This window comes from Mycetomoellerius zeteki, unplaced genomic scaffold, assembly GCF_001594055.1.
Source record: "Mycetomoellerius zeteki isolate Tzet28-1 unplaced genomic scaffold, Tzet1.0 scaffold64, whole genome shotgun sequence".
NCBI lineage: Eukaryota > Metazoa > Arthropoda > Insecta > Hymenoptera > Formicidae > Mycetomoellerius > Mycetomoellerius zeteki.
In genome coordinates, this window is record NW_017257654.1 from 1,729,538 (window position 1) to 1,752,393 (window position 22,856).

Here is a 22,856-nt window from a genome sequence, read left to right on the forward strand (position 1 = left end):
GCTTCAAATATTTCGCGTAAATTGCGAGTACAATAATGTTGATAAATATGCTTGTGACAAGTGTGGTTAATAACGCGGATTAATGACTTGCCAGAACAAGCGATGAGCTGTATTCTGTCGTGTAATATCCACCACGAATTTACAATATGTTAATTTTTGGTAATTTCCGGTTATTACATAATGAATCACGCGATAATATTAAAATAATAGTAATACAAAATGGGTAGTGCAATTTTTAGTATGACATACGATAAACTCATGTAAATACCAATTTTTACGAGAAAAAGTCGATGACCTAAGTTGCATGAAATGAAAATAGTCGAGATCCGACGACGGGAATCAATGACCTTTAAATCCATCAGCGCGATAAAACGCTTCGGCAGTCACGAAACATCACCGTCAGATATATGAGAGAATTTGCAAAGCAAATTTTCCGGATTTTACCTACGGTCGCGAATTTTTATTCCGTTGCCCTTCGAAGCTTCGCTTCGCTTTAATCTCACTGCCATGATATGAGCTTTCAGTTTACCGACTTTTTGTGTGATTGCGAGCGCGAGAAAATGAAGAGTCGTTTCATGCACAAAGCTCACGTGCATATTCATTATTAGCCCGGGTGCCAACAAATTAGCGTTTCCGACATTTATCAACGAGAGCGTAACTATCCAAAGAGTGGAAGGTGAAAAGGATTCTTTATCTACATGATTTGTCAGCGAAAAAATTATAGTACATGTTATACCTCCAAAGTTACAAGTACCTACAATTAAATGGCTTACTGGTCTTGTTCTATTAAAACTAAAGTCAACTACAGGAAAAAAAATGAAGCTTCCGAAAGAATCTTAAAAATGTCTGGCGAATTAGATAGCTTCGTGGAAGTCGCATAAAAGATGCAATATTTAATTACAGTAAAACTTTTAAACGTTGCGTTTTCACGACATTTTGTCGTTTCGTGCTCTCGTTTGCAACAAGTACAAAAAGCGTTATGGAAATAGCAAGAATGTTATCGCTTTATAATTTAAAAAATGACACAACTCAAGAAAATTTTTCAAAAAAGGAGAAAAACTATTTTTCAACTTAACAGAAAATAATTAACTGCAATCAAGTAATATTGACAAAAAATATTTTTAACATGATCAAACGTCACTTTGTCTTTTTCGTTTCATAATCCTTAAAAAACCATCCTTTTTAAGTTGTGAATGGTACTATTAACGCTTTTAATTATCTGTTGCGACAAGTGTTGCGAATGCGTTTTGCATGTTGCTTATGTAGATCTACAACCCTTTAGATGTTTTCCTTTCGGAAATCAGTCCTGCATTCTGTAACAGCAATAATCCTCGAAACGCGAAGGAAAATTTAAAGACCCGGTCTAGATAAATTGCAACACAAAAAATGCATTCGAACGCTTGTCGTGACAGCCACTTAGAAGTGGTCAATAATATTACTAACGCTTCTAATTGACTGTCGCGACAAGTGTTGTGAATACGATTGTCACCTTTCGACTAACGTTTGACTGGAAATCGACTGCTGAAGATTTCACTATCCAACCGGAGAATTGAGATTTTAATAGATCTGTTCGCTTTGCTTGAAATCTTTAAAAATTTTTGTATAAAACGAAATAAATATATAAGGTAGAGCGAGGCTTTTTCGTTCACGGGACAATTCCGACCAGCGATAGTATTTATGTTTCTAAAGCACAGATTCAACATTCGAAGGTCATGTTTGCGCTTTCAAGAAGCAATCGTGTTCGTGCAACATAGTTGTAAACACGTCACTGCAAAGGAAAAGTAGTTTACTACCATAGTTGAAGTTTCTGTGACTGAAGTTGAAATTGACGGAATAGTTTCGCTCTACTCTATTTGGGCATTGAAAAGAAAGAAAGAGAAAACGATGAATGCAAAAATTGCAAACAACATGGACAGACCTATTGTGTTCATTAAAAGAAAATCATCAAATCTAATCCTTTTTACCGGAAATATCTTTCCAAAAATCAAAGAAAAATCGACGCGCGCACTTAGGTCATTAAAATTTTTACTCTTTAAATCTGAATCAGTGAATAATCATTGATTCAGTACCAAATGTTAATTAATGCCACTGTTAATTAATGAATGAAATGTGATATCTCTAATCTATAGCGAGCCTTGCTTCAGTGTATAAATGTAGCACATTTAATATGGTGTATATGGTATTGCAAAATTGAAATTATAATGTGCTAGAATGTGAAAATATCGGTATTTTAACTATATAATGCTCAAACTTCTTTTCTTTTATAGTTGAATTTCATTGATTATCCAGTGCCAAATGTGCTGATATGATATGCTGATAATTCACGGGAAAAAAAGATTAGCTGCCACAGCTAAAAATTAGAAATGGCAACTAAATTCAGTAGTATTATATGGATACCTAACGTCGTGTCTGCGAGGTCTAATTTCCATTAGCTGTGAAACCTAAATACGTGGGTGGTTCAAGTCAAACCGGGACTTTTATTCTCATGAACATAAGAATAAACAAGTCCCGGTTTGACTTGAATCACCCTCGTATTATCATTGTAACAGACAAGCATTTTGCTATTATGTCAATGTATTGATCATTGCAGCAAACGTTTTCTATGTAGCAAACAATTTGGTAGCAAGTATAGTTTCAGCAAATCATATTTAGCTGTGATAGAGACAATTTTCTTTTACATGGACATATTCGAGAACTATGACAATTAACTTCATGCTGCTAAATAAATTGACCGTAACAGACATGCATATTTTGTTGTCACGTCCTTATACATATTAGCTATAGCAGCAAACCCTTTGTATGTATTAGCAAATTTCATAGCTATTGTAACTAATGCAATTTCAACTAATCAGAATTAGCTCTTGCTAGAAACATTTTTTCCGCGTTCAGTACCAAGTATGCCACTTCAGTAGATTATCCACTGATTCGGATTTAGAGAGTAACTAGAAATTTTTTCCATATATTAAAAAACTGTAGAAGTAACGATTGCGAATCAAAATTACGCTTGTCACAATCCTAAAAAAAGAATCAGTAGCAAAGTGAATCAGAGATTTCTTTTTTCGTCATCGTAAAGCTCATTTCTACCGTTTCGATTAAAGGCTCGCTATTCAACACGTCGAATATATTTCCAGATAACAGCAGGCGGAAAAGTGTCGCGGAACTTTTTTCTTGCCGAGACGCAGAAAGTGTGAAACAGCGATGGCGATAATTTATTAACGTCTCGGTAAAGAGTAACGTTGCTTCTTAGCGCAAATAACTTCCAAGCACGAAGAAGAAACATACGTGTGCAAGTCTAAATAGCGGATTAGAGGGAAGGACGTTTCATTTGTCAAACGTGCTGTGAGATATCCTGTTACCATAATTTGCTGTAAGCGCGACTGAGAACCCATGATCCATGATGCTCATATTCATATTTCATGATTTGCGAGATATCACGTCGCAAGAGATTATTAGAGAGATGTGAGTTATTTAAATTTTACATAAAGAAAGTTAAGTCAACGATTCATACGTTAATATCGTAAGACCGTTATGACATCATGTGTCATCTCGCAGAAAAGAGCCAAGGAGAACTACATTACTGTGGAACTGCGTTTATTAATTCCTGAAGGCCACGCGCACATTAACAAAGAAGAAAGTCTTGAGTGCCTGAGGAATCTCGAAATTTCTCAATATCCCGTTACATTATTGCGTCACGGAAAAATGCGCGGAGCTTTTTACGGAAATGACGCGAGACAATAGTAACGTGAAGACGATGCGGAATGTCGAATGACTAAGGTAGTAATCGGAGACTGTTGAATTTCTCTGTTACAGAAGGTGGACCCCGAGCTGATATTTACCAAACAGGAACGAATTGGGAAGGGTAGCTTCGGTGAGGTTTTCAAGGGTATCGACAATAGGACCCAGCAAGTTGTGGCCATCAAGATTATCGATCTTGAAGAGGCGGAAGATGAAATCGAGGACATTCAGGAGGAAATTATGGTTCTGTCGCAGTGTGACAGCCCATACGTCACCAAGTATTATGGATCTTATCTCAAGGTAGGTAAAAAAGTTACTCTTTTTTGATGAAAAAAGTTACTTCTTTTCAAAAAAACTCGGTTGTTGTTAGAGTCGTCAAATTATACATATTTGCTGATAGAATAAAATACTAGCCAAGACACTCCTCTTTTTATCACTGTTCTGTCCCAATGAATCGCAGCCGTATAATCACATAGGTACAAAAATAAAAGCCTGCTCGCGATCGAGGGCATTTGGCTGTTACGCCCCATCATTTTTCATACAGTAAAGAATAGGAAGGGCTTAACGGTCGGTTAACTACTGCTTCCGGCTCGGCTGTGTCGCGTCGTCCGTTGCTTCCGCTTCCTGCGAGAGGTTCAATGAGCACAATCGGGAATATTACAAATCCCCGCGATTCGTTCTATGATGTCGTAATAATAAAAGTGATTTTTATTTCGCGATTTTAATGTCGGGCTCTCATTATAAATTATTAATTTATTAATTTTTAATAAAATACTTAAAATTAATAGAATTATTAAATATTTCTGTAGAAAATGTATATATATTTTTAAAAGAAACGCACATTATAGTAGAAAACTTCCACATATTTATTTATTTATTTTCACAATAAAGTAATAGTAAGTTGATAGAATTATTAGAAATCGTTTGAAAAAAATATTTTTTTTAAGGCTCATAATTGTCTAAGAGAAGACATCTGCTCACTTCAAACGAATATGATTTTATACCGTTCTATCGTGTGCGCCGGGAAAATCATGTCGATCAACGGGATCGAGATTCGAGCGCTTCGTTAAAAGGTCGCGGGCGATCGTTTGCATAAGTCTCGTGTTCCGCTGGCTTAAACCTGGTGAACCGCGACGAGGAGATTTCGTGTTTTACGTGATCGTCGACACGCTTTCAATGTTGGTTGTGAGAAGAGACGGGTTTTCTCGCTCATATCGTTTTATTGCATTACTGGTAAGCTATTTGCGATACTGTGAGGAGGAGAAAAGAGAAGGAAAAAGAGAAACATGTATTAAATGAATGCATTTCAATTTTTCTGCAGAAATTCATAACCTCTGAAAGTGAGAGAAAATCAGTGTGTTATTACTGAAAAAATAGTAAATATTCGCTGACGATTACATCAGTTATAAGTATAGCACTGAAGTCACTGATTCACTTTTAGAGAGTAAATATTATATTTTTTTTGTATTCTTTGAACTAACAATTTCTTAGAGTTTGAGTATTATTTGTAAAAAAATTCGATTCTTTTTAGAATTCTAGAAAAACTACTTATTTAAAAATGTTATAAGTATATTTAAAATTTTGCAGATATTCATTCTAAAATTCGAAACTATAACTAATCGGGATTGATTACTTCAAGTATAATGTATAAAATAGCATTTCTCATGAATATTACTCGAAAGAAAATGAAGCTTGAATATTGGATTTTTAAGTACACATTGAACTTGATCTCATCTCTAGTAATAGCGGTGCTTCTTAATAGCAAGCAATTACTTGGCCTAAGATATTGTAGTAACAACGAATAAATCATAAACTTCATGGCCCCTTTAATAGAGATGACAAAGTAAAGCCACGCGATCGTTATCGAGGATTGTTGAAGGATCGTTAATTGCAGCAAAAGGAGAAGAATTGCACGTTGATCCTTCGCGAAACTACAGGACGGGAAAACGGATTACTCCTACGCGCCCTCCTATTGACCCTCCTTCATTTTCGTGGCTAAAGACCGTGGAAGCTCAGTGTGATTACTTATGAAATGAAGCGACGCTCGATATCGCGCCCGGTCGAGAGAAGTTTCCTTAATGACTGCCGCGAAACGGTCATTAACGATCGTTAGTTAGTCGCTCCCGCGAGCGTGAATATACTCGGGTTGAAATACGTTCTCGTCAATTTGCGCCGCGACGTTCGCGATTTGAAAACTGGGCGCGGGCATTCCCGCTCACGCGCGCTCGCATAAATAATTGTGTAAACATTAAGCGATCGTAATCAAAACTCGCGATTGATATTACGAAAGAACGCTGCGATCCGCAGCGGAGCGTTACAAATGGCACGGCGAGCTATCGACTTAGGGAGGTACAAATGTATATAATTAGTGTAGTCACGAGACGATTAACCAATGAGAGGCCTTATTTATCACGAGGACGAGATAAATGGTTTGATTTGTGCAAGGTAAAGTCTATTTAAGCGATGGAAACCTGCGACGGAGGAGGAATATGTCGCTCCGGTAAATGTTAAAAGCCGCAGACGAGGTGTCGCGATATTTCCGCGTCCGCACCTCCCGAGCTCTCACCGTCGAAATTTTTTCATTCCCTCGCATGATACGAGAGGAACAATGACATGTTTCCGTAATGACACATCGACGGTTATTGCGGAGATGAAAGAAGGCACGCGGGTGCCTACGCGCCCGTCTACGCGCCTGATGTCATCGTGTAACGGATGTACCATGGCCACCTCGCTACCGCCTCGATCGTCATAGCTTTCCTGTCTTCGGAAACTGTTATTAAGATAGGACCAAGTCGGTCAACAACGGTTATCAGGTGACGGCACTCCTCGATCTGGTAGCTTGCGCGCCATAGGGCGACGGGGACGAAATTTTTCCGGAGCACACGATAGAATGGTATAAAATCATATTCATTTGAAATGCGCAGATGTTTTCTTTTAGAGCTTAGAGAATTCTAAGCTTTTAAAAAATATTATATATTTTTGAAATATGTCTTCATTTTGTAATATATTTTTAAAATATTTCTAATAATTTTATCAACTTGTTATTGTTTTATTCTAAAAATTAATAAATAAATGGCGGATGCTTTCTCCTTCAGCGTGCGCTTAAAAAAATTCGTTTGAAGTGAGCAGATATTTTTCCTAAGGAATTCTAAGTCTTTAAAAAATATTGTATTTCTTTCTAATGTATTATTTTCTAATATTTTAAAAATATTTCTAATAATTCTATCAACTTATTATTATTTCTTTGAAAAAATTAGAAATAAATAGTGGATGGTTTTTCTTACAGCACTTTAAAAAGTGTATATATGTGTGTATACATACATTTTTTCAAACCAGAAATATTTAATAATTTATTAACTTTTGTCATAACTCACTGTTTCCATAATATCTCACAAATTGCCAATAATCTTCGACGATTGAAAGAGATTCATACTGTTTGCTCACGTAGACAATCATCAATAAGAGCTATACTAAATTCATATCTCATGAGACGTTCAAGACTCAATCTCGTGGGAACTGTAATTTCAACTCAATTACGTTCATAAGATACCGCAGGAAGAGTATCTGGATTGTTAGCGTTTATGCAGATTGCGATATTTATTTCAGAAACGGTATGAGAATGCGTAGATGACAGTACGTTGGGTAAGTTAGACGAACGAGACAACTCTCGCAAGACTTAGCGGCACTCCTTCGGAATATTTCTCAATCCGGATGTATCGTCTATTATGAGGGCGTCCTGTCGTGATTCTTCTCTTGTTTCCTCTCACTGCTCGTCATAAAAGACGGCTAGAAATATCGCTTCTTTATTGATCTTTTAAAAATAATGTTTCGAAGCCTCCTGATTAATAAAACGATCGCTGCACGTGTAGCTCATGTTACTTTCTGTTTATTGTTCACTACGTGCATGACTCTTGATGTCTCAACATCAATTTTCATTATTAAAATCGTTGCAAGCGAATATAGGTTTATACGTTATGTAAAATCATTATATAATGCGTTTTAATAACGCTGCAGGATCCCAGGGGCGTATTGCGATAATTAGCAGAAGCATTTTTGTGAAATGGAATTTTACTCCTGGCGTGTAATATCTGCTCTTTGTATATGAATAAAAATCCGCGACGCTTCTTCTCTTTTATCCTATTATATTCACGGTTCATTGTGCTCCAAACAAAAGACAATACCCGCATTCTGCATCCGAATAGGAATGGCGCGGTCGAAATTTTACGAATGAACGAATATAATTGCACGGAACTCATCTTGGCGAAGTCTTTCCACTTAATGAAATCACGGTATCTTTGCCATTCCGTTTATTCAATTTTTCCGTACGGCTTCGAATCAAAGAATGAGATAGTCGTATTGTGCATCCATGATTCGCGAACAAAGCATATCCGGCAGACGGCACGTGCACTAAGATTTTCGATTTTAATTATTTGCTTTTAAATTTGTGTGATCGCGGATATTACAAAGCCAATATCCAAGGAATGTCAAGTAGGTTATGTGTCAATTTTCCGTAAAAATCACGTGATTCTACCACTCTAGTTTAACTTTGCGGCCGAGATTTACGGTCAGTTGCTCGATCGACGCTGGAAAACACGTTCCTCGATAGTAACGGGTCAAATGAAGAGGGTACTTTAGCTCTTTGTGACCTTACGTTGCGCTGCACGTGATGTTGTGCTTTATCATGAAAGTTATATCGTCGTTGTCATCGTGCACGAGGGAAAGTTTCAAGTGATCGAAGTCACGGAGATTACAAACATGGTATTTAAAGTTTGAAAAAGAATTCATTTACACGAAAGAGAAAGAGATAAAAGTGAATCTCTACACTATTAAAAATTTCATGAAAAATTTAGTTTAAATTTAATACTTTTAAATTACACAATTTGAACTTAATATATTTCATGACATTATATTAAATTTAATGTATTTATAACTGAAAAGTATATTTGTGTACATGTACATGAAATTAATGTACTTTTCATGAAATTTAATGTACACGTTCATTACATTTAAGTAACTACTGTAACTTAATTTTCACTTAAATCATTCATTATTTTTAATTTCGTTCATAACCATGAGCTTTATTTATGTATAAACGAAGCATTTCTAACAGTGCAAGTGTATTTATTGTAACGTCTGCCTAGCTGGCCCTCCCACTTAACCAAATCTTAATGAATAAATTATATAATAATGCGCTATTTATGCGCTCTCAAAATCTGCAAAAAAAATTTTTTGCGCTCATTTCGTTTAGCTAAAAAAAAAATTTTTTGTGGGGAGGCTGAGTAGGCTGTCAGTCATAAATCGAGGATATATTTTGCCTAGTTAGATAGTGTAATTTTGCAATTTTAAACGACTTAGGGATGAATATGACTATTTGCTTCAAGGAAGTGCTTTAAAAGATGCCGCGTAAAAATTGAAACTATGTAAATATGAAAGCGCATAAATAGCGCATAAATCTTGTGTAGGATTAAATAGGTTGTTATTAACACGTGAGGGGGCTGACTGACAGCCTATTCAGCTTCCTACAAAAAAATTTTTTTAATCAAAATGTGTACAAAATTTTTTTTTGCCGATTTTGAAAGCGCATAAATAGCACATTATTATATAATTTATTCATTAAGATTTGGTTAAGTGGAGGGGCCAGCTAGACAGACGTTTTATGCTTTGGAAAGAACATTATTTCCTTAAGTGCTAATAAACGTTACAATTGTAATTGTAACAAACAAAAATTGGTGAACGTCAATAGAGAACTCAGATGTAGAGCTATACATATATGATACAAAAATATTATATAAAAGAATTAAACAAAGATAGTAAAATAATATAAAGATAATAAGTGAAAATAAATGAAGTAAGATTAAACAAAAATAAATAAAATTTAATAAGAATAATAAAATAAAGTAGAAATGAAATATGAAAGTAGAAAAAACGAGAGAGAGAGAGAGAGAGAGAGAGAGAGAGAGAGAGAAAGTAAATCTCAGAATTTAAATTAGGGCTTAAACACGCATTTTACATGAAATCTACATCCTATAAAATGCAACACGTCACGCAAAATAGAGACAAAAACGCTTAGTGTATGGGTGATTAATGGGGCTAGTCGATTTCTCTTTGCTCTTTTTGGAGCACTATGCCCTTTTATACCTCCGCTTCGCGAAATGGCAGGAGTGTCATTGGCATTGACGAACGACACGACAGAATTAATCTTCGCTTTGGATTCGCGCCCTTCTGTGTCACACTCCCGCATGACTAAAACGCCGAATTAAATGTCGATAAATTGCAACTTGTTCGCGAGTAAATCGGCTTAACTGCATCTGTGCGATCAACAACTTTTTTTCATAGCTGAATTAGACTTTTAAATCTGCCGATTTGCAAGAGTTTAAATTTTGTCTTTTATTTTATATTTTTTTAAATCATATCGAGTACGTCACTTTATTTTTAAGTACAATACAGTATCAGAAATTAGATTTGAAATTTTATACAAAATGAAAATCTAATGTGTCATTTAGTTCTAAAAAAAGGTTGCGATTTCCGATTATTGTACTTAAATTGCGGTTATTATTGCATTCGATTATGGTGATTATTGTATTCCAATGGATCTTCTGCCCCCAAAGCACTAAAATTAAGCGCCTTTGTCGTCACTCGCCGAGAGTGAAAGTAGTCGATTATCAGACTCCGTCAATTAACTATAATTGCCACGAAGGAGGCAGGGGCGAGATGTAAGGGGATTGAAAAATAATAGTCGAGTACACGAGGGGCGAGTCTATTCTCGACTCGTGTCGAACGAGAGATCCAGACCATTAGGAAATTGGCCGACTAATAATAGTTCTGTTGCAATGCGTAACCCGTTATGTAAACTGACTCCTTAAAATTTGTCTTTTTTTTAAATAAAAACTCGCATATATAAAAATATACAGGGTGTTTCTCGAATCGGTCGTCACAATTTTTTACAATAGTTACTTCCGATGGTTGGCAACCAAATATTTCTAACAAGAGTTTGTTGATTTTTAACGAAGAATTAATTGTGTAAGAAAAATTTCAAAATTGTTTATTTTTCAACAAAAAAATCAAAGTCAAATTATTTTTTTTTTTTAGAAACTATATTTTTTTCCATATTCTCTTTGTAGTATATAAAAAAATTAATTCATCAGTATATTATTATATATAATGTTTTATTCGATCCCAAGCTAATTCAATTGATACTGATAAAGTAATCCACGAATCTGTGTCATCGATAAAGTAATGAGACAAACGTAAACAATCATAACTGTACAGCAGTGGAATTCTGTAACTCGTTATGCAATCGTTATGTGCTCATAACGACAATCGCGCAGATATTTTATATGGTAAAAAAACTGCGTAACTGTCGTTATGAACTCATAACGACTGCATAACAAGTTAGAGAATTCCGCTACAGGGGACATAGAATGTACACTTCTCATAATAGTCGTCGAAATCATGAAGAATTAAAACACATAAAGTGGCGACTGATTCGAGGAACATTTTATATATATATACGAGATATGCTTATAAGATTATTTTAATTTTACTTTCAAATCAGAGAAAGAATTACCAGAAAGAAAATAAAGAATCATACAATTAAATGAATTTCTGATCAATAACGACTCTTGATCTGCCCAACCATCTGTTCTCGAGCGGAGTTAATTCACAATTTGTCGATTAGAGATTGACCTGCAATTCACTTTCTTATTATCCCCTATCCCTTCTGGATTAATTCACGCGTTTATCTTGAAATCGATATCTCTGATAACGTTCTTGGAACAAGTCGATAAATCGTCGCCTGTCATCCGTCTCATGCTTCTTCCTGTCGAAAGAAGACAAAGAGAACAGAGGGATGACACAGCAACCCTCTGTTCGTGTAGAAATCCACAAAAGTGGCTAGTCGAAATCGAGTTGAACGAACCCTCTCTCGATGGCAACGACGACGACGGCCACCTCGAGAGGATATCGATGGGAAAAAGCAGGGCGCTCTTCGAACAAGCCTCCTGACCGTACGACGGTGATAAATGGTGCAATTTTATGGGCAGCCAATGCTCGCCATCCTGGCGAACGCCCTCAGTCCCGCGCAGTCGATCTGCTTAAACTACGAAAATTATTTGCCATAAAACGATGGTGCGCGTCAACCACACGAACGTCGAACGAAAACCGAAGCCAAAATTTATGAGGAGCCTCTCGCGAGGAGATCCCGTAAAAAAAGATTGATATAAAGAATCTAATAGAACATATGGTATGCTTTCACATGAGGCAATGTGTCCTATGTTTATTCATTCCTCTCCTTCCACGAATTTCTTTATCTCGAAGCGTTTGATATTTCATATCTATCCCGAGACTTCGTTTTACTGTTGGATCACATTGAGAGAAAAATGTTTAATACTTGTGACTGTAATTGTATGCTAAAATAATTATAGTTAGGAATTTAATTTTTATCGATATTACTATGATTTTAGTAATAAATATTATATTTGTAGTTTTATATATTTAAAAAATATAAAGCTGGCACCGGAAATAATTATAAGTTATGATTAAATTACATTGGTCATTACAACCATTTCTTTCTTTCAATATATGGAATTCAACATTGGACATAATACGAACTTTACACGATCAGCTTTGTTGACAATATTTCAGCTTAGTTTTATGTATATAATTACGCAACTATACTGCCGGAAATACTAGACGCGCTCTTTTTAAAGTCACAAAAAACTGAAGCAGTAAATGAATTGGCCAATTAGAGACCGTAAGATAATAACATAAGCAACTGCAAATCCAATATGTTGATTTCCTTAATGTTTACGTCTTAATTACTGCTTAAGTTTTTCTGCGTGCCATAGTTCTTAACGGACTTTACATGGTCGATAATAATTAGAATTCATCCGAAACTTTTGCCAAAACTGAACCGAAACACTCGGCTAGATGTCAATTTCAACCGAAACCGAAACCAAAATTAAAAAATAGGAATCCTATAAAGGCCATACATATAGAATATATCACATATTTTTTCTTCATAAATATCATAATTTATTGAAACAATAATTAAATTTTAGCCGAAATCGAAAACCGAAATTTCGATTATGTGTCAATTTTGGCGAAAGAATATAAGTACTTCTTCATAAACATCATAATTTAATTAATTAAAACCATAATTACACTTCATAAATATTAAAATTAATATTTATGAAGAAGAGCTATATGGTTTCAGTCGAAACTGACACGTAATGAGTGTTCATTTTTAGTTTCGGTAAAAGTTTCGCTCGGACTCTAATAATAATACTGTACACTGAAAAAAAAGATTGGCTGCTGCAGCAAATTAGATGGTAAAATATGGCATAGCATTTTTAATTGGTTGTATCAGTCAATTTTTGGTTGTGTTAGCCTATCGAAATCCTATACTGACATTGCGGATAGGCTAACGCAACCAAAAATTGGCTGCTGCAGCCAATCTTTTTTTCAGTGTATAAATACTGGTAATATTGATGATGATCCGGATTTCTTGATTCTTGAGCTGTGGTAAGAGATATTGATGTTCGAGAATGAAGAAATCCAGATCACCATCAATATTCTACGTCAGTCCATTAATATTAACCACACGATCAATAACATGATCAGTATTAGTTGTTACTGATAGTATTACTGACCGTAAAGTCCATATAAAAGCTTTTATGACACGAACGCAGTCATTCGCAAAGCCCCCTAGAACATAAGCGACTCCACGCATGAAGGGGTGATGTTTCGTTTTTCACGACGCGTGCATTTTCGCTTGACAACACTTGGCGGCGAGAAGAGTAGCGTATAATACATACGATAATGCGTAATTGCAAGGCCGTGGCCGACGGGGCACCTCTGGGTCGGCCGAGTAACCCGGGAGAGAAGAAAGGGAGGGATCAATTAATTATTTCTTTATAATCGATCGAGCGAAGGGCGTAAATCTTCCAATATCTTTACGCGGATCATTAGCTCGGGTCGCGCTGATTATTAACGCGCGATAACTCATCGATTTTATCGTTCTTACGCGCCGCACCACTACAGTGCCTCCGCCGACTACCACAATTAACGCGCGTCGTATAATTTATCCGATAAGTCGCACAGTGATTGGTCATCGATGTCGGATATAATTACCGCTACGGAGAGGAGGATCCGGTCAGCGATGACGCGCGTTGCCTTGGAGCAATAAGCGCGTTGCGCTTGCGGAAAATTAATAGGCCAATGCAGGAAACGGCGAACGCGTTTTTCCTTAACGGGCCCGCATTAGATGGTGATTTACGGGCTGTTCAAGAGGGCGCGATAAATCTTCATTATCGCGAACAACACCGCGAGATTAATCATATTGCTGTTCGTTGTTGAGGAGAGGTCATCTCATCCCCATAGTGGGGATGTTGCTTGCTCCGTATCGCTGATCGTTCACGGTCGATCTCTATCGTGATCGGAGTGCGACTCGAACGATATAATAACACGTCAGGCAGTCACGCAACATGTCGTCATTCGAGTAGAGAAAAATATGGCATGATATAAATATAAATAAAATGAGTTGATTAGAGTTGAAAGATGCTTATCGTCATTTAAATTTAACCAGAATTAATATTTTTAATATTTCCAACAAGATTTCTGACGTTTTGCCAACTTCTGTAGAAAATGAGTTCTTCAAATATTTAGATCATATTAACAATTTTTACTTTTTTGAACAAATGTATAGAATACATAAAAAAATAGATTGGTTATAAAATAAAAAATCTACATCAATCACACACACACAAATCTAAAATTAGACCTATATCTTACGTTTGTTCGGTTTCTAATGTTCAAAATGATACATCTAACACAACACACACAATAATCAACTCACAGTTTCTGATGACTCACAAAACATTCATATTGACTCTGAAAGAATTTATATTAATCCTGTAAATTTCAGTGAGGCGCCTCCTCTTGATACATTACATGACAAATGATTTGTAAACTTGAGCAGCATTCCTTTAGAGGTTCAGTTTTTGTTACAACTTGGTGAAAAATTCGGGCTTCCTATCAATAGAAATAACAAAGAAAAAACCTTAATTGAATTCATTAAACATATAGAAAATAATATAAGTGGTCGCCCTAAAAACATAATTAATTTTGTCAGAAACAATTCTATTTCAATACTCAACAGATTCTATAATAATTTTCCTTCTCTGAATTTTATTGATAATTATATTTTAGAATGGCTATACGTAACCAAAAAATTTATCAATGACCATCCAAATATACTCATTAGAAACACCGACAAGGGAAATGCCACTGTTGTTCTCGACAAAGACGTCTACGTATCTAAAATGGAGGAGATTCTTTCAGATACTAATACTTACCAATTGATTAATAAAGATCCAATTAAAAAATTGATTCAGGACTTACGTGTATTACTTGTAGAATGGAAGTGCAATCGTTTTATTGACGAACCAACATATCGAAGATTGCTCACAACGGATGGCATTATACCTAGGGCTTATGGATTGACTAAAATACATAAAGACGGTAACCCTTTGAGAGTGATTGTGTGTCTTCTATTAATAGTCCATTATATTGTCTTTCTCTCTTTTTACACAATATTATTAATGACAGCATACCACAAACTCCTAGCCATATAAAAGACAGTTTCCATTAGTTGATAAATTAAATGGCACACGTTTTGATTTTCAATATGTTTTGGCTTCGTTAGATGTAGTGTCTCTTTTTACTAATATTGCTCTAGCAGTAAATGGCATCGATAGGAGATGGGATTACATTTCAACGAAGACAAACATATCTAAAGAAGAATTTATTATTGCAGTTAGCTTTATTTTAGATTCAACCTTTTTTGCTTTTTTAATAATAAAACTTACAAACAAGTATTGGTATTCCAATTATCACCGATAATTGCCGACATTGTAATGCAAGATCTAGAAGAAATGGCAATCAATAAATTATTAGTACAACCATTGTGTTTTACTTTAGATATGTTGATGATGTCATCCTTGCACTTCCATCTGATATTATCGAATGATACACTGAATACTTTTAATTCTTTACATAAAAGATTACAATTTACTATAGAGGTTGGTACAAATAACAGACTGAGTTTTCTTGACACGATACTCATCATAGATAATCAAAGAATCATATGTGACATTTATTATAAAAAGACGTTTTCAGAAAGGTTCTTTAATTTCCATTCTAATCATCCTCTCTACCACAAAAAAGGCACAATCATTAGTTTCATAGACAAAATTATCCACTTATCACACTCGTTTTCAATAAAAAAATTTGATAGATGCTGTTCATATTTTTCTCAATAATTGTTATCCTCTCTCTTTCATCTTCTCTACAATTGAAAAAAAAATAAAATTCCATATACATAATGAACACATTACACACAATGCACATGTTAAAGATAAACATTTCACAATTCCTTACATCAAATCTATCTCCAAAAGTTTCCTTCCTATTTCCAGTATGTTCCATTGCAAACTAGTCTTTTCTATCCCCACACGTTAAAAAGTTTTATTAAGAGAGGAAAAGACAAGTTAGAGTTACTTTCCAATCAGAACATAATATGTATATAAGATTTCTTGTGACGATTGTGAAGCTAGCTATGTTGGTCAGACAAAAAGAAAATTGAGTACGAGATTACACGAACATATCTCTGATATAAGAAAAAAGACTGGTTCTTCTACTGTTATAACCGAGGGGGTAACCACTAACTGAAATATTGTCCCACAGATTACATGATTTCATATGATTTCATCTGATTATAAATAATTTTTTTCACTACATATGAAGTAATTTGATTAAATATACGATTTTATTTAATATTATATGATGATTTTGTGGTTGCACATGTAATTATTGGATTATACATAGAGATTTCGTATGAATTTTATAATGATTTCGAGGACTTTGTCCCACGATTACATTAAGTGGTTACCCCCTCAGTTATAACCGACCATCGTATTAATTTTTACCACAATTTTTGATGGAATGAAGTAAAAATTTTGGATAGTGAATCTTCATACAATAAAAGATTGGTATCTGAAATGATCCATATTAAAAGACAAAAAGGTTTCAATAAACAAAATGGAACAGATTCGTTACCAGAATCTTACTTACAAATTATACAATCTTTCTCTCCTTCATAACTTCCTTCTCTTTCTTTTTACATTCCCTCTCTCCTTTCTTCTTCCTCTATTTTATTTTTTCCCCTTCTTTCTCTCTCCTTTCCTTCTATTTTATCACATCAACCTTCTTGCTTTGAATGTTGATTTTATATTATCTCAGAACAGACGAGAAATGACACTATTTTTCATTCTTTTCGCATTGTCTAACAATAGACTGTCTATTAAGATCCACATTTTAAGGTATTTATTCTTTTTCAATTTAGCTGCTACTAAATTATTTTAAATATATATAATGTACGATTGTATATCTTACAACGTTTATTAATTATAATTTAGTTTATATATTTCTTATTATATTATATTACTCAGTTCTATTACATTATATTATTTATTGTACTTTTTAACAGAAACAATAATTATGCGTTCTATTATATACATAACCAGAAGAACATAATGTTATTGATACCACATTCTACAATATTTACTGCAAATGTAGCTGAAATGTTGATACTGCGAGAGAGCGAAGTATAATTTTTAATTTTATATATTGTTGTAATATTCTAATTTAACATTGATAATGATCCAATAGGGATCGAAACGTTTGTTTATTTTTATTTTTGTCTTATTGTTTATAGCCGGCACATTAAAGTTTTATATTTTAATGATATGTTTATTTACTAATGTTTATTTACAGTTTTTAAGTTGGGAAATTTGGGGGGATTATTAATATTTCAGATTTGATTGCGTTGAAAGTCCGACAACCATATCGGCACGCAATTATAATTTCTGAGATTAATTCATTTAAATGAATCTAGGATAGTTCAACATCTTAACGTTCAGACCGTTAGTGGCGCTTCTTAGTTTAAAATATTGTAGTTAACATAAGCGGTCTTTCAATCTTATTATTGTTTATTTATTAAGTTTTAAATTATAACGATAAACCTTTGGCTCGTAGCCCTATTCCTCTTTTTGTTTTTTGTTTTTTAAATAAAATGAATATAATATATAGAGACTCTGAGAAATAATTACTTACCCAGTTTTATAAATAAAAATCTATTCTTCTGAGAGGAAGAGGAGTTGTAACATGCTTAAATCGCTGAGACATCTATTTTATGGTACTAATTAGGTATTAGAATTACGCTACTAATTAGGTATTAGTTACGTAACTAATTATCTTAAGGGGATGCTAAGGCGACTCACATACAACCGATTTACAACACAGACATACAATTTACGAAACATTGACACGCCACTGTACTATACATACTACTACGGACGCGATCCGATTTACGCTTAAAATGCTCTTGAGCATCATTTATCCTTGTTGACATTTGATAAACAACAAGAATGAAATGATTCTTAAGTGTCATAAGCGAGAATCGGACCGCAGTCTACATCAACTATTGCACGAACACATATGCACAAACTTTCAAGCACTTTAATCTTTTGCATTACGATATCTGACCTAATTTTGAGAATTCAACATTGTTTGCTCATGTAATCTGCAGCTCCGGCTGCTCTCATTTCGTACCAACAGACTGCAAAATTTTTGCATGAAGCAAATATTAACACACGTTGATAGCTTTATTGATAACAAAGATCTAAATTTCTTAAATTTTTTTTGTCTCGACATAAACTTGACCAATCTGAGTTACATTTATGCCTCTACTTTAATTGCGTGGAAAAGAATTATTAAATCTAATGAATTGTGCAATTAAAGAAAATAGCGTGCTAAAAAATAATTTGTTAAGTAGATAAAACACATGACTCCAGAATCCCCTTAAGCACAAGTCAAGATGTTGCTATATCCGCAAAGATTACTGAAATTTTCTCAGGAATATCGGCGTAGCTAATATCTTCCGGCACATTTTCCTTAATTACGTCTCAAGGTCCGGCCGCGATCGGGAATAGTGATTGTTCGATGGAGCGATCTATTTTCGTTAATTGGCAACTACTTGAGATGCTGCTCCGGATCTTTATTGTCGGAATTACCGGAGAGCTCGCCCGTAACGCATCTTACGTTATACCGATGGTTCTCAATCTCATCCGTATTCGTTCTGCTTGACAGGGTACGAAACTGTGGATCATTATGGAATATCTGGGTGGCGGCTCGGCCCTGGACTTGATGAAGGCCGGTAGCTTCGAAGAGATGCACATCGCCGTGATATTACGCGAGGTGCTCAAAGGGCTGGATTATCTGCACAGCGAGCGTAAGCTCCATCGCGATATTAAAGGTACGTTCGCTTGATGAGGCACGAAAGGTATTTATTGGTACCTGATGCTCTTCATACACAGAGGCATCTAAAGATAGGTCCTATTGATTCAATTTAGCAAAACATTAAATATGCTGATCAATATTTCATCTAATTAAAATCCGCGTAAATTAATTGCGTTGACTGTGACGCAAAACTATTAAAAAATGTTCAATTATTGTCAATTTACGTAGAAATTACACAAAATGAAATTTATTTATTATTAATAGAATTTTTGATTAATTAATAATATACTGCTTTAATTATTTTTCTATTGTTTTAAAAATGGAAGATTAATATTTAATTCGCATGGAATTTTTGTTGATTTTATAGCGGCGAATGTTTTACTGAGCGAAATGGGCGACGTCAAGTTGGCCGACTTCGGTGTAGCTGGTCAGTTGACAAATACCACCAGTAAACGAAATACCTTCGTCGGCACGCCGTTCTGGATGGCACCCGAAGTCATCAAACAATCCGCTTACGATTCCAAGGTAATTGCGTTAATTAAATTTCGCCATATACTACGGAATGCATCCGTCCATTGCTATAAACTAAGTTTATTAAATTTATATACATGCGTATCTTAAATACGAAAATATCTTTATTTATTTTCTGAAATTGTTTCTGAATATACATCATTATCATTTGCGTATATAAAACAAAATCAGTTGTTTATTAATCTTCTTAAATATGATGATGATGATTTTCTCTTCCACTTCTCTTTGCTTTTTCCCTCTTATTCGCTTCTTTGGAAATTAGTTTCAAAGTGGCACGGTCACATTTTCGTTAGCATTTCATTAGCACTTCATTTAGCAAGTGGTAACTTCGCGAACGCTTGTCCCGCAGGCTGACATTTGGTCTTTGGGCATCACGGCGATTGAGCTCGCGAAAGGAGAGCCACCCAACAGCGAGCTGCATCCCATGAGAGTCCTCTTTCTAATACCCAAGAACAATCCACCGCAGCTGACTGGGAATTACACAAAACAATTCAAGGAATTTGTCGAAGCCTGCCTCAATAAGGATCCTGAAAACGTGAGTATATCGTTAGATTTATGGCTGTCTATATATTTCGAGTTGATAGTCGATCGTGTTCCGCGTTTCAGAAATATTTCTAACGTCGAAACGTTTAACGTCTCAATAATCAATAATGTAACCAATAACATTAGAAAATTAGTTTAATAAATCAAAAATTTCGACATGAGAATGAGAATTCGATATGAGAAATGTAATCGACCTTTATTTTGATCATTTTGCTCATATCTGTGCAGAGGCCGACGGCGAAGGAACTGCTGAAGTTTCAGTTTATCAGGAAGGCAAAGAAGAACTCGTACCTGATTGACCTGATTGACAGGTACAAAAAGTGGAAGTCGCAGCGCAGCGAGGAGTCGGAGACCGAGAGCGAGAATTCGGATTCGTGAGTATCTTGATTCGCGTTTCTGTCACGCTTCTTACGAAAGTAAAAGCCGCTGCTTGTTATTTTCGTACGTTACGTACATTCAGGATCTTCTTTTTTTTCTGTCGTTAATTCCGCAATAAATTTATATCTCGAACGTGTAAGAAGAAGGAAAACCAGTTCGAGGCCGTTTATCAATCGCGCGGTATAATAGGCCACCATCCGAGCGCGGTACTAAATTGTAACACACTGCATTATACGGTGTTCAGGGAGGAATCCAAGCAAGACAGCGACATGGACGAGCCATGGATAATGACGGTGAAAGGCCCGCATGGGGTCAAAGGACCCGTGGTGCCTATGCTGCCACTAGACGAGCAGCCCGCATCTTTAACCCTAACACACACAAACCACAGGTCCTCCAATCACAATCAACCGACTAAACCACACGCAAATGGTGCCTCGCGATCGCCGCCGAAGGATTCTACGCTTATTCATTACAGAAGCGAGTCCTCACAGAAGCGAGAGTTGCGTGATCTAGCGAAACACACGCCTGTAAGTTGCTGTTCCAATAATCAATTTTGTTTGATATCTCACACACATATTCATATTTATGTCTCTTTCTTACTTTCTTTTTTCTTTTGTAGTCCCGACCACATGAAGCCGCACCTCCACCACCGGTGGACACGAGAGAGAAACGAGATGACAGAGACTATCGTGACTCCAGCCGAGAATCTACGCTCAGAGAGTCAAAGGAGATGCGCGACAGCCGCGAGAAGGATAGAGAAGTCGTTAGAGAACGAGAACGAGACAGGGAAGGCAGAGATCGGGATAGAGCCAGCAGGGACTTCAACTCACGAGAAAAGAGGAGAAACAGTAAACCGGACGTGCCCATCACTTCGATGGCCGATCATAGACCTAACGAAGACAAGCAAAGGCCCAGAAGTTCACAGGAGCTCAAGCATCCGCGAAGCGTTGCTTTGTCCGGTGTCGTTTTTCCTCTCCTTTCCGAGGTATTATAAGTAATACTTAAAATGGTAAAAATATGAAAAGTGTAACAAGTTAAAATTATCGAGAATTTTTATGGAAATGACTTATGTTTTCAATAATATTACAGCTTCAACGAAAGCACCAATATTCGGTGAGAGACAATAATGGCGAGGGCGGTAGTGGTGGCAAGAATGGCGGTGCTGTAGAAGAACTGCGAAGCGCCTTCGAATCGGCGGAACGCACGTCGCCGGGAATGACGGAGTCCCTTATCCGCGAACTGATTAAATCCCTACTTCCCCCCAATCATTCTGAAGGGCGCCTATCTATGCTAATGGAGAAGGTTATTTTAAGGTAATATTCTCTTGAGAAAATACACACCTCGGCGGTACATTTGAGCAAAAGGAACAACGTGCTCTTTTGTTTTAGGGATACGTAGGGACGCGAGAGGACAAAGGTCCGCAAGAGACTGTGGTCCCAAAATATCCTGACATTGTAAAACTATACGTTATTTCTCTCGATTATCAATTTACTAATTAATACAAGCCGAGCATGTCGATAAGTGGCGATTCCGAACGTGAACGTGAAGGTGCGAGGGAAATGTGTTCCTTGCCCCGTCATCCCATTCCCTCCCCGCTCTTCAAACGAAGTCTATCGAAGTTTTACGAAGTAGTCTACTGAATCGCCCCATTTTCATCTGCCTACCTCATCGTAGGATAATAATACGTAGATGAACGGCAGATACACGCAAAACGTTGTGCCAGTATTCTTGCAGTTCCTACTCGTGTAATTGTCATCGATCCTTTTCTGAACTTCTCTAATGAGCTGTTCTACATTTACACGCTTCTCCATGTTGATTCATCGCCCGACAGTTCATTTCAATCACTTTATCATTATGGAATCAATTTATCATTATTAATTTAATGGAGAATCAATTTATTATTATGGAATTTGTATATTTTTTACTTTTAAAAAATTTGTTAATTTTTTAATATTCGCAGCTTTATCATTTTGGAAAGTCACATGAAGCTGCGCATTACATCCAAAGGACATGTGAAACTATATTTTATGTTTAAAAAAACTGAAAAAATAACATAATTAATGAAGAGTTATTTATTAAAAAGTATGTTATTTTAAAAAATCTGCTAGATAAACGAAAAGAACTGTCAGTCGATTCCTTTTTCACTATTTTAGATATTGAAACGTACCTCATTATTAATAGATTAATTAGAGAGAATGTGTCGAGAAGAGTATTCGATTTAATAGTTACGAGCCTTACCCTTGAAAAAAGAGATAACATTTTAGCGATCTTATGGCAATCAGTTACGAGTAGAGAAAAGCAGAAAATAGACG

The 22,856-nt window shown here is 35.6% G+C and overlaps 1 protein-coding gene across 2 annotated transcripts in view; it reads left to right on the forward strand.

Moving 5' to 3' along the window:
* Positions 1-22,139, forward strand: part of GckIII (Germinal centre kinase III) — a 93,381-nt gene extending 71,242 nt beyond the window's left edge. For both annotated transcript variants that reach the window (XM_018457507.1, XM_018457506.1), the window contains 9 exons: positions 3,811-4,035; positions 18,943-19,108; positions 19,460-19,617; positions 19,973-20,158; positions 20,395-20,540; positions 20,789-21,071; positions 21,164-21,529; positions 21,634-21,857; positions 21,933-22,139. In XM_018457507.1, the coding sequence (XP_018313009.1) occupies positions 3,811-4,035; positions 18,943-19,108; positions 19,460-19,617; positions 19,973-20,158; positions 20,395-20,540; positions 20,789-21,071; positions 21,164-21,529; positions 21,634-21,857; positions 21,933-21,942 (1,764 nt within the window). In that variant the 3' untranslated portion in view covers positions 21,943-22,139. The remainder of the gene's footprint in view (positions 1-3,810; positions 4,036-18,942; positions 19,109-19,459; positions 19,618-19,972; positions 20,159-20,394; positions 20,541-20,788; positions 21,072-21,163; positions 21,530-21,633; positions 21,858-21,932) is intronic.
* The last annotated feature ends 717 nt before the right edge of the window (positions 22,140-22,856 follow it).